Source organism: Mobula birostris, chromosome 22, assembly GCF_030028105.1.
Source record: "Mobula birostris isolate sMobBir1 chromosome 22, sMobBir1.hap1, whole genome shotgun sequence".
Taxonomy (NCBI): domain Eukaryota; kingdom Metazoa; phylum Chordata; class Chondrichthyes; order Myliobatiformes; family Myliobatidae; genus Mobula; species Mobula birostris.
The window spans coordinates 17,211,845-17,227,727 of NC_092391.1; the positions used below are offsets into that span (position 1 = coordinate 17,211,845).

At 44.1% G+C, this 15,883-nt stretch overlaps 1 protein-coding gene across 1 annotated transcript in view; it reads left to right on the top strand.

Moving 5' to 3' along the window:
* Positions 1–15,883, top strand: part of LOC140186198 (SH2 domain-containing protein 3C-like) — a 215,585-nt gene that overhangs the window by 38,383 nt on the left and 161,319 nt on the right. The window contains exon 3 of the mRNA XM_072240156.1: positions 12,067–12,144. Coding sequence (XP_072096257.1) covers positions 12,067–12,144 — 78 coding nt within the window. The remainder of the gene's footprint in view (positions 1–12,066; positions 12,145–15,883) is intronic.

Consider the following 15,883-nt stretch of genomic DNA (forward strand, 5'->3'; position numbering starts at 1 on the left):
AGAGTGGATGTGGAGGCGATGTTTCCTATAGTGGGGAGTCTAGGACCAGAGGGCACAGCCACAGAATAGAGGGACATCCATGTAGAACAGAGATGAGGAGGAATTTCTTTAGCCAGAGGGTGGTGAATCTGTGGAATTCATGGACAGGTGTGGAGGACAAGGCACTGAGTATATGTAAAGCAGAGGTTGATAGGTTCTTCATTAGTCAGGGCATCAAAGTTTATGGGGAGAAGGCAGGAGAATGGGGTTGATAGGGATAATAAATCAGCCATGATGCAACGGCGGAGCAGACTTGATTGGCCGCGTGGCCTAATTCTGCTCCTATATCTTATGGTATAAACACAAGAGAGTCTGCCGATGCTGGAAATTCAGAGTAAGACACATACAAAATTCTGGAGGAACTCAGCAGGTTAGGCAGCATCTATAGAGGGAAATTAACAGTCAACATTTCAGGCTGAGACTCTCTTGGCCTGAATCATTGTTTATTTCCCTCTATAGATGCTGCCTGACTTGTTGAGTAGAAGGTGGGGAGTCTAAGACCAGAGGCACTTACCAGCCAATGTAACTCTGTAGCAATATTGGAGAATATGACAATACTTCAGGCTGAGATACTCTCCCCTGGGTGCTTGCTTGCCTGCCATTGGCAAGGAGCAGGGATCAGTCTTGAGATGCTGTGGTGATCAGTCTTTCCTGCAAATTACAGTGATATCTCTTCTCTCAGGGCTTGGAGCTGAAACCTGTTCAGGATTATCCTGAAGATTCCAGAAATGAAATACTATCCTGTTGGCCACTACCTGAAGCAACACAGGGGAAAACTGACGAGGACCTTAAATTTATGTCCTTTTCCATGGAAAATGTTAAACAAACAAAGAGATTCTTTGTATTACAGAACGCTATATTGCAGAGGCAGGCTGCTTAGCTTAATGAGCATGCCCCGAGTTTTTGAAAGATTAATTCAATGGCTCTCTAGAATTTCAATTCTCTCAAATGGAATTGTACAGACACAATAGCTTCACTAGCAGTCAAAATAAAGGTCCCATTGAACATTTAAAGATTAGATTAGCTTTATGTGCCCCATGTACGTCGAAACATACAGTGAAATGCATTGTTTTGCAGTCCGAGATGCCCCTGGGCAGCCCACAAGCGTCACCACGTTTCCAGCACCCACATAAGCATGCCTACAACTTGCTAACCCTCACCTGTAAGACTTTGGAGTGTGGGAGGAATCGGGAGCTCTCAGAGAAATCCCACGTAGTCACGGGGAGAATGAACAAACTCCTCAAAGAAAGCATCATTTGTAAGGCCTCAATCCTACAGTTGGTGCTGTAAAGTATTTTGCTAACCGCTGCACTTTTAGTGTGTAATAACTCTACAAAAACCCAGTTCCCTTTAGAAGATTGTTTTTGCCTCTTATTTGTACCACCACAGTTAATTGTTCTGAAAAATAATTACTATTGTGTTGTTTTCTATATGTCTTCCATTCTGTGCCCTCAGGTTACCCCCATTCAGCCACTGCAACAACCTCTCTTACTTTTATGTAAATATTTCATTGACTTTAAATAGATTTTCAAATGTCCCCTTGGCCCTCTCTGCTCCATGGAAAATGGATCTAACTTCCCAGGTCTTGCCATCCACAGTATTCATTCTGAAACCGTTGTAATGAACATCCTCTGTATCCTCTCTAAAGAACTAACATCCTTTCCATTGTGGTAGCTGGAATGGGACTCAATACTCCAGCAGGTGCTGAAATAATATGTAACAGGGTTCAGCAGAACTTCCTGGCCATTGTACACTGAGCATCTATTTATAAAGCCCAGGATCCCTTAACCTTTATTGGTGCTTTGGTACCCTGTCCTGCCACTCTCTAATGACGTGTGCAGATACTCACTGAGGCACTGTACTTATATTCTTACACCTATGCACATCTGATAGCCTAGACTTATCAATTGGGTAACAAAGAGTCTGTCTACCTTCCAGTCAGTGTGGGAATTTAACCTATGGGAAGGTAGAGTTGGGGGATTATTGTGCAAGCCTGGGCTCAGGTTGGTTCGAGGTCATGTGATGAATCTTCAGGATCCATCCAAGACTCAGGGGTTCCCAACCTGGGATCCACGGACCCTTTGCTTAATGATATAGGTCCATGGCATAAAAAAGTTGGTCCAAGTAGAGTTGGCAATCCAATGTCAGGCAATGGTGACCATTAGAACAGGAGATGCATCTCAATAGCTACTTACTTTACAGAAGTGTTTTAATATCTTCCGTCCTGTTTCTCCATTTCACATGAATCTCCAGCAATGTCATCGGCCATCAGACGCCGACTGACATCACAGATCACCTGCCCATTATCAAATTGCTGTTTCTGGGGGGCAATACTTCGTGAAGAGACTGAACTTTATAAGTGTTTCTCAGACTTTAAATCTACCTGTGATAACACACTGTTTAAATAATGCCTTGTTTCTGCCCAAGCCTGCCCCACTGTACTCAAATGATTGTGTAACAATCCCCCACCTGTCTATCTTTCCTCTCTTACATGGATTTACCTATCAACACTCCCTCCCAGCCATCAGCTCCAGCTCCACCCAAACCCCACTCTTTATTACTGGCTATCCCCTCTCTTTCTTCCCAGTCCTGAAGGAGGACCTCAACCCAGAATATTGATTATCTCCTTCCCTCCATAAATGCTGTCTGACTGCTGAGTTCCTCCAGCAAGTTGTGTGTTACTTCAGACTTCCAGCAGTTACAGTCTCCATTGTCTCCATTTACACCATAAGACCATAAGATATAGGAGCAGAATTAGACCATTTGGCCCATTGTATCTGCTCTGCCATTTTATCACAGCTGATCCATTTTCCCTTTCAGCCCCAATCTCCTGCATTCTCCCCACATCCCTTTATGCCCTGACTAATCAAGAATCTATCAACCTCCGACTTAAATATATCCAACGACTTGGTCTCCACAGCTGCCTGTGGCAACAAATTCTACAGATTCATCAGAGTCTGGATAAAGAAAGTCCTCTTCATCTCCGTTCTAAAAGGATGCCCCTTATTTTGAGGCTGTGTCTTCTGGCCCTAGACTCCCCCTCCATAGGAAATATCCTCTCTACATCCAGTCTATCAAGGCCTTTCAACATTCGACAGGTTTCAATAAGATCACCCCATATACATCTGAATTCCAGTGAGTAGAGGCCCAGAGCCATCAAACACTCCTCATATGATGCCTTTCAATCCTGGTATCATTTTTGTGAGCCTCCTTTGAACCCTCCCTTAACTGCATGTGTTCCTTATTTATTATTTCACTGGAAGGTTAAATGGACAGTTTACCAGCAGTTAAACAATAGGGATGTTTATATTTATTTCTGATGAATCTTTGTGTTTGAAAATGGACCAGAGCCATGATTTGTCCTGGACAGATCTGATTTGGTACCAGGAGGGGAATATTGTATCTAACTGCAATGATATTTAAATTGAATAAAATCTTCTGAAAAGAATGTAAGCGTTTGTCCTTGGATGAGTTTTGGCATTCTTCTATCAGATACTGAATGAATTAAATCCACTGAATGAAGGCATTCATAACCATAAACAAATTGCTACTAATTTGGAATAGACTTGATGCTAAATTGACACTAATTATTCAGGAGAATGGCAAGGATCCATGCAAATGGATCAAAGCATTTTTGTTTGAAGCACAAAGCTGAGGCAGCAATTGAGGTGATCTAATTTGAATCAAACCAGTACTTAATCCAATTTATGCCACGGTCGCTGCTACAGCTTGGGGCTCTCGGGAGTCTGCAGTTCAATTCCTGCGCTGTAAGGAGTCTATATGTCCTCCCTGTGGAATGCGCGGGCTTTCCCCTCGAGCTCGGTTTCCTCCCAGAACCCAATGGTGCACTGGGTGGATTAACTGGTCATTATAAATTGTCCAGTGACTAGTTCAGGGTTAATCGGAGTTGTCAGCAGTTTCACAGCTTGTCTCAAAGGGCCGGAAGGGCCTACTCCTTGCTGTATTGCAAAATAGGGTAAACTAAAATAACAAATAATTTAAATACATCATTTCCTGTGATCATTACATATCTAAAACAACACATCACCAGTAATAAGAAAATAATTAAAATATGATTTCAATATAATAAACGGAACCCTTGAAGTACTGAGGATATTTAAAATATTGCTTGAATTAATAACTGCAAAAGGTTCCCTGTCACGTTGTGGTGTGCTTAAAATGTTATGATGCACAGCAATCAGAGCAAATCTCCTCGTCGCATTTACAATGTCACATTACAAATGTTTGTAGTGATGTTTACAATGTCACGTTACAAACATCTGCAGTGATGTTTACAATACTATTAAACAGTGACTAGAGCAGGGCTTCCCAACCTGGGGTCCACAGACCCCTCAGTTAATGATACTGGTCCGTGGCATAAAAAAGTTTGGGAACATCTGGACTAGAATTAGGTTTATTATCACTGGCATGTGTTGTGAAACTTGTTAACTTAGCAGCAGTAGTATAGTACAATACATAATATAGAAAGAATAAATAAGTAAATAACTCCAAGCATATATGTATATTGAATAGAAACAGAAAACCTACAACACGATACAGGCCTTCGGCCCACAATGCAGTGCCAAACATGTACTTACTTTAGAAATTACCTGGGGTTACCCATAGCCCTCTATTTTTCTAAGCTCCATGTACCTGTCCAGGAGTCTCTTAAAAGACCCTATCGTATCCGCCTCCACCACCACCACCGGCAGCCCATTCCACGCACTCACCACTCTCTGCATAAAAAACTTTCCCCTGACATCTCTTCTGTAGCACCTTAAAACTGTCCCCTCTCATGATAGCCATTTCAGCCCTGGGAAAAAGCCTCTGACTGTCCACATGATCAATACGAATAGATTAAAAATAGTGCAAAAACAGAAATAATATATATTTAAAAAGTGAGGTAGAGCTCATGGGTTCAATGTCCATCTAGGAATCATATAGCAGAGGGGAAGAAGCTGTTCCTGAATCACTCAGTGTGTGTCTTCAAGCTTCTGTACTTCCTTCCTGACAGTAACAATGAGAATGGGGGTCCTTAATAATGGATGTCACCTTTCTGAGGCACTGCTTCTTGAAGATGTCTTGGGTACTATGCACACTAACACCCAAGATGGAGTCAACTAACTTTACAACTTTATGTAGCTTCTTTCAGTCTTGTGCAGTAGCCCCCCTCCCCCATACCAGACAGTGATGCAGCCTGTTAGAATACTCTGTATAGTACATCTATAGAAGTTTTCTTGTGTTTTAGTTGACAAATCAAATCTCTTCAAAGTCCTAATGAAATATAGCCGCTGTCTTGCTTTCTTTAGAGCTGCATCTACATGTTAGGTCCAGGTTAGATCCTCAGAGATTCTGACACCCAGGAACTTGAAATTGCTCACTCTCTCCACTTCTGATGCCTCTATGAGGATTGGTTTGTGTTCCCTTGTCTGACCCCTCCCAAAGTCCACAATTAGCTCTTTCGTCTTACTGACAAGGTGCAAGGTTGTTACTGTGACACCGCTCAGCTAGCTGGTATATCTCGCTCCTGTGTGCCCTCTCATCTCCATCTAAGATTCTACCAACAATGGTTGTATCATCAGCAAATTTATAGATGGTGAAACCCCTTTTTACTGGGCATTTCTAGAAACATAGCTGGATAACCCCTCGTTAATAAGCCAATCGACTCAGCAGTGAGAAAACCACCTTTCTCAAACTCCGTACATCTAGGGTCAAGACATACTCTAGATGCATTCTAGGGTTTAGAATGCCCCTAGACCGTCTGTATGCAGTACATATGGGAATTGGGGGTTTGCAAAGACCAACACAGGTACTTTAGTCAGCAGCTCCTTCAGCAACTCTTCACATTTTGCATCCCGCCTTGCTCCGAAAGTCTCTGAAGGGCTAACATAAATTTCACCATTTTCTCATTTCGTCCTCCTGCCTTTCTTCCCCAAGGGAGGGTAACTGCACAGCTGATTCAAAGGGTGGCTTACTTTGGAGTAGTCCTTCACGAACCTCCAGTAGTACCTACAGAATCCCAAGGAACAAGTGTAGAGCACTCATATTCTTAGACCTTGGCCAGGTGGTCATGCCTCAAACTTGGACAGATCCATAGATACTCCAATCCGTGAGACTATGTGCCTGAAGTAGTTGACAGATGTCTTGCAGAACTGGCATTTCTCCAGTTTTTAGCTTTTAGGCGGTCTAACGCCTTCGGTAGCCTCGTCTCGTGCTCTTCCAGGTTGGACCCGAACACTAAGAGATCATCCAGGTACACCAATACCTTAAGCAAGTTCATGTCCCCAACAGTTTTCTCCATGACATGTTGGAAAGTAACTGGTGCTAATCATCAAAACCTTTCCAGAGAGGGGTGTGCTCTGTCACTTGGATGGTGTGGTGAGTACTCTTGGAAACAACCCATGTCAAACTCATCAGTAGAAAAGACATCCTCGAATTTTAACATCTTCTCCGTCAGTCTCTCCTTTTCCATCTCTCGGGTACTGGAAAGTCACCAAAGTTGAATGACTTGGCTGTCAATCTTCCTGATCCAGAAGATTGTCTCTCCCCCAGTTTTCTTACAGAAAAGCTAGCCATTATGGTCACTGGGAAAAGATGTGCCATCGGCATCCCCTGCCTGAGGGTGACCTCCCTCTCCGAGGTATTCTTAACAATCCCTGTCATCCTGTTTACCTGCATAGCTGATGGTTTCTGCGGTTCAGGCCTCACCAGTACCCCAGCAGGTAAGTGTGACTGCTCTTCGTGGACTTCCAGAGCATCTACCAAGAGGGCCTCAGCATCAAGCAATCCGGGACACCTGGGGTCTCCCGTCACTCTGGCTACTTCCCCAGGCTGTAAAATGACAGGTTTGGCCTGGCTGTACCACACAGTTCCTCGTTTGTGATCATCAGCCAGCCTTGGACATGCACACACTTTCTCAAAAACAGCTCTGAACACTGGACCAATGGACAAGGTTTTCAGAAAACGCTCTCTAATTCTCTCCTCGCAGGCTCCCACTAGCCTTTTCACAATAGGAGTATTTGTTCCCACAAGAATGGAGGCTTCATCCTTCTCAACCGAGTCTGGATAAACCAACATCAATATATCAAGGACCTCAGCTACTCCAACATTTGCTTCCAAAAACTCCAGCTTCAACGACAAGTAACCATCATATGGGGAGTCATCAGTACTAAGGCCTCAAAACTCTAGGGCACTGAGTGATGTCTAAATTACTAGTTGTAGAACTGTTACTCTGCTGTACAGGTCTAACCTGAGAACCTGTGTCAAGTATGGCTCTAGCATAAATACCTTCAATCCGTATGAACACACTGGAGCTTGGCCACACTAAGCCTTCAGGAATAGGCTTTCACACTTGGGTGTGTCCTTTGATACACTGATTGGAATGTGCTCCCCCCCAAGATGCCACACCATTCCCACATTGGGTTTCCCCGAAGTTTTCCCACTTCCTCTTCCATTTCAGTAACCATTGGTTCACTTTCCAAAGGTTTTCTTGTTCTTCGCACTCCTGCTTGAAATGCCCATCCTCACCACAGTTGTAACAGAAAATACCGTTCACTCCCCTGGTCAAGGAACCCCACTCAGTAGCAGCCCTCAGCTTAGTACATCCCACCAGTGGGTCCAACTCCCTATCGACCTTGTCATGCTTGGTGGCAGCACCAGCTGATATCAACGGAAAAACCTCAGTTCTAAAATATTTGACAAAATCCTGCAAAGCCCCTGCTTGTGCGGCAGCAGGGGTTGCTTCAGCAACAGAGGCTCCTACTGAGGACTTGGCCCTGCTGACGGAGGCCTCCCACTCCTCCATCGCGTTTTCCTCCTCCTCTCTTACTTCCCTGATTAGCTCAACAAACGAGGGAGGGGGACACATCCACCCTATGAGACATTTGGAGCTTTAAAGTAATCACATCACCTACTGTGTGCCCTTCGCCACTTGGTCCATCCTTAATTGATTCATATCAGCCTGTGGAATGGCCCTTTCATGGTGCAAGCAAAGCAGCTGCCTCTCTAGCCGAAAAATGTAGGCAGACAATTTCTCCCCTTGCTCCCGAATCTCATTATAAGCTCCGTTGGTCTGCCCCTTGTGCCAAAAACGTTTTCTAACATTTGCGTGTAGCCCATGGGAGTGCTAAATGGGATCTCTGCATTTAAGGACCTCATCACCTCAGCAGCTGGACCTTCCAGACTCTTTACCTGTCCCTGTCTTTTCAGATTATCTGAGCACTGCTACTCACCCAGCAACTGAGATGTCTGCTCGGCCCAAGTCTCATATTCCTCCTCCCCCTCAGGGGTGGGCTTCAGTCCCGAGAACATTCTCAGCCTATGATAACTTTGGCTCTCCTCCGGTGCACTTTGGCAGGGAGGTAATTGCCGAAACGAAGTCGGAGATTTCACCACCCGCTGAGGGACCTTTCACATCAGACAGCTCCTTCCCCTCACTCCGCAGAAACGATAGCAACTTGTCTTTAAAGTCTCCACCCTCAGATGTGGGAAACTCGTCTTCAAATTCTTCACCTTCGGCTATACTCCCCCTTCTCTAAAAGTATGGACAGCCCATGGTCCCTCTTCTCCAGGTTCCTCAATCGTACCAGGCAGACTTACTCCCGTCCTTGCTAGTCTGGACCAACACAATATCCTTACCAGCCAATTGATCAAAACACTGTTCAACAGGGGTAACTTTCCCTAATATTTAACCCTAATCAACAATTTGTCTAGGCTATGGACATCCACCCTGCTCAGAACACAAGCATTAGTTACAGGTAATCTCTTTTAATTGCACCAAAACTTAATCTCTGCGGCATCCATAATCAAGTATCTTAATCCTTTCCTGGGCACTAGTTTAAACACAGATTTAAACACACAAACTACTTCATCAATTCTTACAGCAAATACACAGGATCAGCAAATCAGATCCCAGACGAGCTCCCACAATGAAACCCCTTTTTACCAGGGGTCTCTAAAAATACAGCTGGTTAGCCCCTCGCTAACAAGCCAATGGACTCGGCGGTGAGAAAATCACCTTTCTCGAACTCCATACGACTTGGGTCCTAACAGACTGGGAGAGCCAGGACGTTTCAACCACCCGCACCCCAATCTGAGTGAATACTGTGTAAATTCTGCCCACTTGCAATTACCTGTCGGCAAGAAATAACAGATCGTACACTGCGTACAATTATAAGCAAGGTGTATTTATGAATGTCAACTTAATCAAACAGTTATTAAAGGAGAAAAAAAAGGAAAAAGAAGACGGCCCATTATAATTTTAAAAGTCAAATGTGCATAGAGTTGGAGCTCAGATCTTCCAAAAGCTGGAGGTGTCCATGCATTCACGGCACCAATTCCTATTCACTGATCACCGATAGAACTTCCCATCTTGGACTCCATCGAATCGCGCATTCTGGTTGAATTGAATCCTACCACCGGTTCTCTTGATCTTCTCTCTCCACCCCTTTAGTGTCCATCACTAACCCTCTCCGCCCAGCATTCTCTAGAACCTTTCCCAATTCCACCATCCTGATTGGCTGACCCAACATCCCTGAGCTGAACATCACAGCCTCTTATCTTTAACGGTAACCCAAACACAACCAGCAGAACACACTGTTTCTACAGAAAACTATTAAATGAAATACATTAGCAGTAAAATCTTAACCAGGGTATTACAATAGTATTTGAGCTATACCTAGCCACGTAGTCATGGGTATAGAGGGAGTAGAGCAGTGGGCTAAGCACACACCCCTGAGGTACACCAGTGTTGATCATCAGTGAGGAGGAGATATGATCACCAATCTGCAATTTATCCTGCCATGCTTACAATATCATTAACATACAGCAGCTGAAGAAAATTTTTGTATCCTGTCTGCCATTTCGTTAATACACTAACCAAAAAAAATTCATCCTAGATTGCTCAGGCTGTCACTTTGGATCTGCATGTATGGAGCTTGCACACTCCCTCTTTGACAGTGTGCGGTTCCTTCCATGTTACAAAGACCCCATTCTGGCACAACTCACGTACAGTGGGCGGACACTGGGATATTCAGGGAAAGTTAACGGGCATGTGTTATGGGAGGCACGATAGAGTGGTGGTGAGCATAAAGCGCCAGCAAACTGAGCTCAGTTCTGCCGCTGTCAGTAAGGAGTTTCTATATTCTCCCCGTGGCCACATGGGCTTCCTCCAGGTGCTCCGGGTGCCTCCCACATTCTAAAGACACATGGGTTAGTTGGTTAATTGATCGCACGGACATGATTGGGCAGAGTGGGCTTATTGGGCCAGTAGGGCCTGTTACTGTGCTGTATCTCTAAGTGAAATTTTAAAAAAACTTAAAATGTGAGCGAATAGATTATGAGGAAATGGGACTGTTCCGAGATCTGGCACAGAATCGATGGGCCGAACAGTCCTCTTCTAAGCCATGGGAAATGGGAATATGAAAATAAGATACAGTGGCAGGAACAAATACCACAGTTACTGTGCAAAGAAGAGATTGTGTCTGCAGCAAATCTTCCTTATATTGTATCTTAGGAATGAAAGGATTAATGTATGAGGACCGTGTGATGGCTCTGGGCCTGTACTTGCTGGAGTTTAGAAGGATGGGGGAGGGGGGATCTTGCAAAACCTATCGAATGTTGAAAGGCATTGATAGGTTGGAGAGGATGTTTCCTAACTAGGACCAGAGGGCACAGCCTCAGAATAGTAAGATCGTCCCTTTACAACAGAGATGAGGAGGAATTTCCTTAGTCATAGGGGGGTGAATTTGTGGAATTCTTTGCCACTGTGGAGGCCAAGTCACTGAGTATTTAAAGAGGAGGTTCTTGATTAGTAAAGGCATTAAAGATTATGGAGAGAAGGCAGATGAATGGTGTTGAGAAATAATAAATCAGCCATGATGGAATAGTGGAGCAGACTTGATGGGCCAAATGGCCTAATTCTGCACATACAGTATGTCCAATAAACACGCAATCAGAGGAAATCTTCCCAAAAGGTCAAAGTCACTTATTGTCATATGTTCAAGTGCATGAAAAACTGTTGCAGCTGCATTACAGGCACATAGCATTTGAGTTACCATGTCACTAACACAGCAAATCTCTTGATGCACAATGAGCACACCAAAGCTTCCCAGTATACTGCATTTCAGATGCCACCTATACACTGTAAGCAAGGGAAATGTCTCCAGTGCAACAGTTCCCAGCCTGTTTATGCCATGGATGCCTACCATTGACCGAGGGGACTGGGGACCCCAGGTTGGCAGCCCCTGCTCTTCTGTGTTTCCGATATCACTGTAGCATAGCAACTAGCGCAGATCTTCCCATTTGGTTTACAATGTCATATACAATGAGCAGACCAAATTTTACTGGTGTATTTAATAAACAGTGGACAGAGTAAATCTTTCCGGCATGTTTATGGTGCCTGTTAAGACACATGGCAACGGCATCAAGCCTTCTTGAGGCATTTACTGTGTCAATTGGGCACCAAAGCAAACATCCCTGGAGTGCTAGTGATAGTACTAACATGCAATGGCCTTGTCATGATTACAATGTTATAAAGACACAGCAAATAGTTATTTCAGGTTTACAACAATGTTAAAATGCTATGGCCAGGGCGAATCTTGCTATGGGTAACTGAGTTAAGCAGATTATTATCTCTTTACCTTGACAAGCATAAAAATAAATAAAACAAAAACCACAACCCCCAATGGGTTAAAAGGAAACTCTTTAGAGAAATTTAATGAAATCAGATGTCTTGGCTAACAGTCAGAGACGAGCATTAGCGGCTAACTACACTCACGTAGCAAAAACAGACGGCACACTCTAAGTAGGCAGTGAGGCTGAGAGTTCAGAAAAGAGTTAGAAAACGTTACTATAAAGATCCTCTCAGAAGCAGAAAGTGACCTTGTCGCTTGCGAAGGCATTCGACAGCTCTCAGGAAGTGATTCAATGTAGTAGGCAGAAGGGGAGCTGTTGTTAATGCACTGGGAGATGTTGTAAAAGTCTCTGAGTGAGTGACAGAGAAGTCTGTTTCTTTTTTCTTCATAACAGTGCATCTACCGTCCTTCACCTCCTTTCCAAATGAGAGAAAACCTCTAACAGGAGCCAACATGAGCTTGAAGAAACTGAGTAAGTCACAAATGTTTACTATAAAAGCTGAGAAGAGCAACGTTGTGCAGATAAATGTCTCGAGCTCTTGTGCAATGGTTAACTGTCAGAAAGTTTAAAGGGAGAGATATTTTTACATAAGTTGAGTGTGGACTTTGCGATGTTATTCTTCAAACTGATTTGTGAAGTCTTTGTCAATATGTCTGTGAGAGAGTCATAACGTTGATATAGAGAGGGTGAATAACAGAACCGTGTATCTGTACGCGCTTTTGAGAACCAATGAAGCATGTGAGAATGGGTATATTAATGATAAGTATTAGCAAGAGAGAGCAGTTGTACCCCTGTGTGAGAAAGAGAGATAAAATTAATTGTATGAGAATGGGGTGTTTAAGTATTTTGTATATGAGCGAGAGTACTTTGTGTTTGTATATGAGTTAGAATGATAGGTATGTGGGGAAGGGGGGGTGTAGGCAGTGGTATTTTAGGAGTGGTCTGTTTTTTTCGAATGTGCTTTTTGAAAAAAAAACAATTTATTACATCACTGAGCTATTTGGCAACAGTCTTCCTGAAGAGAGAGCTCAGCTCTCATCTCTCTTTTTGTCAGATGAATCAGCTGTGACATTGCAAAGATGCAGAATTTCAAAGATAACATTAAAATGGCGTATATTTTGTGGTTTAAATGCTAATTAAAAACTTCTGGGCTTCTCAACATTATTTTGGTATTATTAGTTGTGAATACAGTGTACTGCTGATCTTGACGATGCATGAAACAGACTTTTGCAAGGATTGAAATATAGTTTAAAAATGCACTGGTAATTATTGAGCTTATTTATGTATGGTGAGTCAGAAAATACCTGTTGAACTACTGCTTCATCTTCAATGTAATCATCAGAGGAGGGTTATAATCATATTGAGAAGCACACTTAGCTCTAGTTGAGAGCCTTTTTCAAGTTAATCATTCCTCCTCCTTCACTAGCATTTTGTGTAGACTAGGCCTTAAAGTTCTTCACAACTGTACTTCCTTCATGAGGAAGCACTTGAAGAAAAGGAAGGGGAGCACACCAGCACAGAGGGTAATGCTGCTATTTCACAGCTATAGAGATCCAGGTTCCTTTCTCTCACCTGGAGTGCCATCCATGTGGAGTTTCCCTTTCTCTCCATCACTGGGAATTCTAGTTACTTCCCATGTAACAAAGGTGCGCTGGTAAATTAATTGGCTGCTGTGAACTATTCCCCATGTAGCCACTCCTGTATCTGATAAAGTGGCCACTTAATGTATATTGTGATCTTTTGTTGCTGTCTTCAGTGCCGCTGCCCTTCCCCCACGGCAGATCTGATCACAACCTGGCCCTGCTAACACCCAGGTGTGTGCCTCTAGTCCAGCGGCAGCCTGTGTCAACAAGGGTTGTAAGGAGGTGGACTCAGGATGTTAATGAGGCACTGCAGGAATGCTTTGAGAGGATGGACTGGGATGTGTTATGCTAACCAGACAGGGAGGACATTAACAAAATGACTGATTGAATCACAGACTATATCAAATTCTGTGAGAACACCATTTTACCGCCAGGACTGTACGCTTCTTCTACAATAAGGCCTGGATCACCAGTGACCTGAAAGAACGTTTGAATATGAAGAAGAAAGCCTTCAGGTGTGGAGATAGACAAGCACTGAGGTAAGTACAGAGTGAACTGAGGGTAAAGCTGAGGAAGTGTAAATAATCTTACAGGAAGCCCAAGTACAAGTTCCAGCGGAATAGCATAAGGGACGTGTGGTTGGGCATGAATAAGATCACTGGCTCTAAGGTTAAGGAAAGAAAGATTGAGGGCTGTCTGGATAGGGGCTAACCAATTGAACTTGTTTTTCAACAGGTTCAGGATGGGACCTCCTGCTGTCCTCTCCCCCACTTGACCAAACCACACACCCTCCCTGCCCTAAGAAGCCTTCTCCCTCCACCTCTCCCTCCCCTCTGGTGAGTGCTTGTGTTCCAAACCCCCAACTCTGGAGCATCCTGCCTCCATGGGGATGACCACCCTCCCTCGCCTGACTGTGACTGTAGGTCAGATTAAGAGACAGCTGGAGAGATTATATCAAGGCAAGGCTGCTGGACTGGACGGTATCAGCCCCAGGGTACTGAAGGCCTGTACGAGCCAGCTGTCTGGTATTTTGCAGCACCTCTACAATCAGAGTCTGAGTCAGGAAAAGATACCAGTGCTATGGAAGACTTCCTGTTTGGTTCCTGAACCCAAGAAGGTGACGCCATCTGAATTTAAAGATTGCAGACCAATTTCCCTCACATCTCACGCGATTAAAGTGCTGGAAAGGCTGGTCCTGACTTACTTTGGACTGCAAGTGAGATCTTCATTGGACCACCTACAGTTTGCCTACCAACCTCATGTGGGAGTGGATGATACCATCATCCACCGGTTGCAAAGAGCCCACTCCCACCTGGAAGATGCTGGTGGTATTGTGAGAATCACATTTTTTGATTTCTCTAGTGCCTTCAAAACAATCCAGCAACTCCTTCTGAGTGAGAAGTTGAAACAGATGGGCGAGACAAATCCACTATCTCCTGGATTACTATCTGACAGATCGACCCCAGTCTGAACGGCTGGGTAGTTCTCCGTCTGAGATGGAGGTGAATGGCACTGGACACCACAAGGGACTGTCCTATCTCTTGTTTCTGTTCACACTGTACACCTCAGACTTTCAGTACAAATCTGAGTCTTGTCACTTGCAGAAGTTCTCTGATGTTTCTGCGGTGGTTGGGTGTATCAGAGATGGGCAAGAGTCGGAGTTTAGAGGACTGGTGGACAAGTTTGTGGGGTGGTGCAGGAGGAATCACCTGTTCATGAATGTGGCCAAAACTAGGGAGATGGACATTGATTTTAGGAGGAAGAGAACTGTGGCAAGTTCTATACACATTCTGTAAGAAGAGGTTATGGTGGTGGTGGAGTACAGATATGTAGCTGTTCACCTTGACAGCCGGCTTGACTGGAAAACCCACACCAAGGCTGTTTACAAGAAGGGGATGAGCAGACTCTATTTTCTCAGGAAGCTGAGATCCTTCAATGTGTGCAGCAGTATGTTGGAGATCTTTTACCAGTCTGTTGTAGCTAGTGCAGTTCTCTTTGCTGCTTTATGTTGGGGGAGCAGTGTCAGTGCTGGTGATGCAAAAAGATTAAATAAACTCATCAGAAAGGCTGGATCCATCCTTGGCTACAACCCCGACTCTTTTGAGTTAGTGATGGAGAGAAGATCACTAAACAAACCATTGTCCATCATGGACAATCTGACACAGCCGCTCCACAACCTACTGAATAAGCAGCTGAGCACCCTTTCAAACAGGTTCATTCAGCTCAGCTGTCACAAGGATCGTTACAGAAAATCTTTCCTACCAAATGCAATAAGCATATACAACAGTTCATCCCTGTGCGACAGGAGAACACATATCATAGTACAATAGTCTCTGCTTTATTATTTCGTACAGAGAATGGTGAGAGAAACAAAGCACATTCAGTGAGCGGCAGTTCTATGGGTGAAAACGCCTTGTTAGTGACTGTATTAGTTCAAGCTGATAAGGTGATAGTAACTCAAGTAACCACGCATTGCAACTTTGATGTGCAGAGGAGCAGCTCTCAATTTGCAACACATCAAACCTTGAAGTGGACGGGCTACAGCAGCAGTAGACCCACAAGCATACAACTCTGTGGCCGTTTCATTAGGTGCAGGAGGTATTTGCTTCCACTCTCAGCTGGAGAAG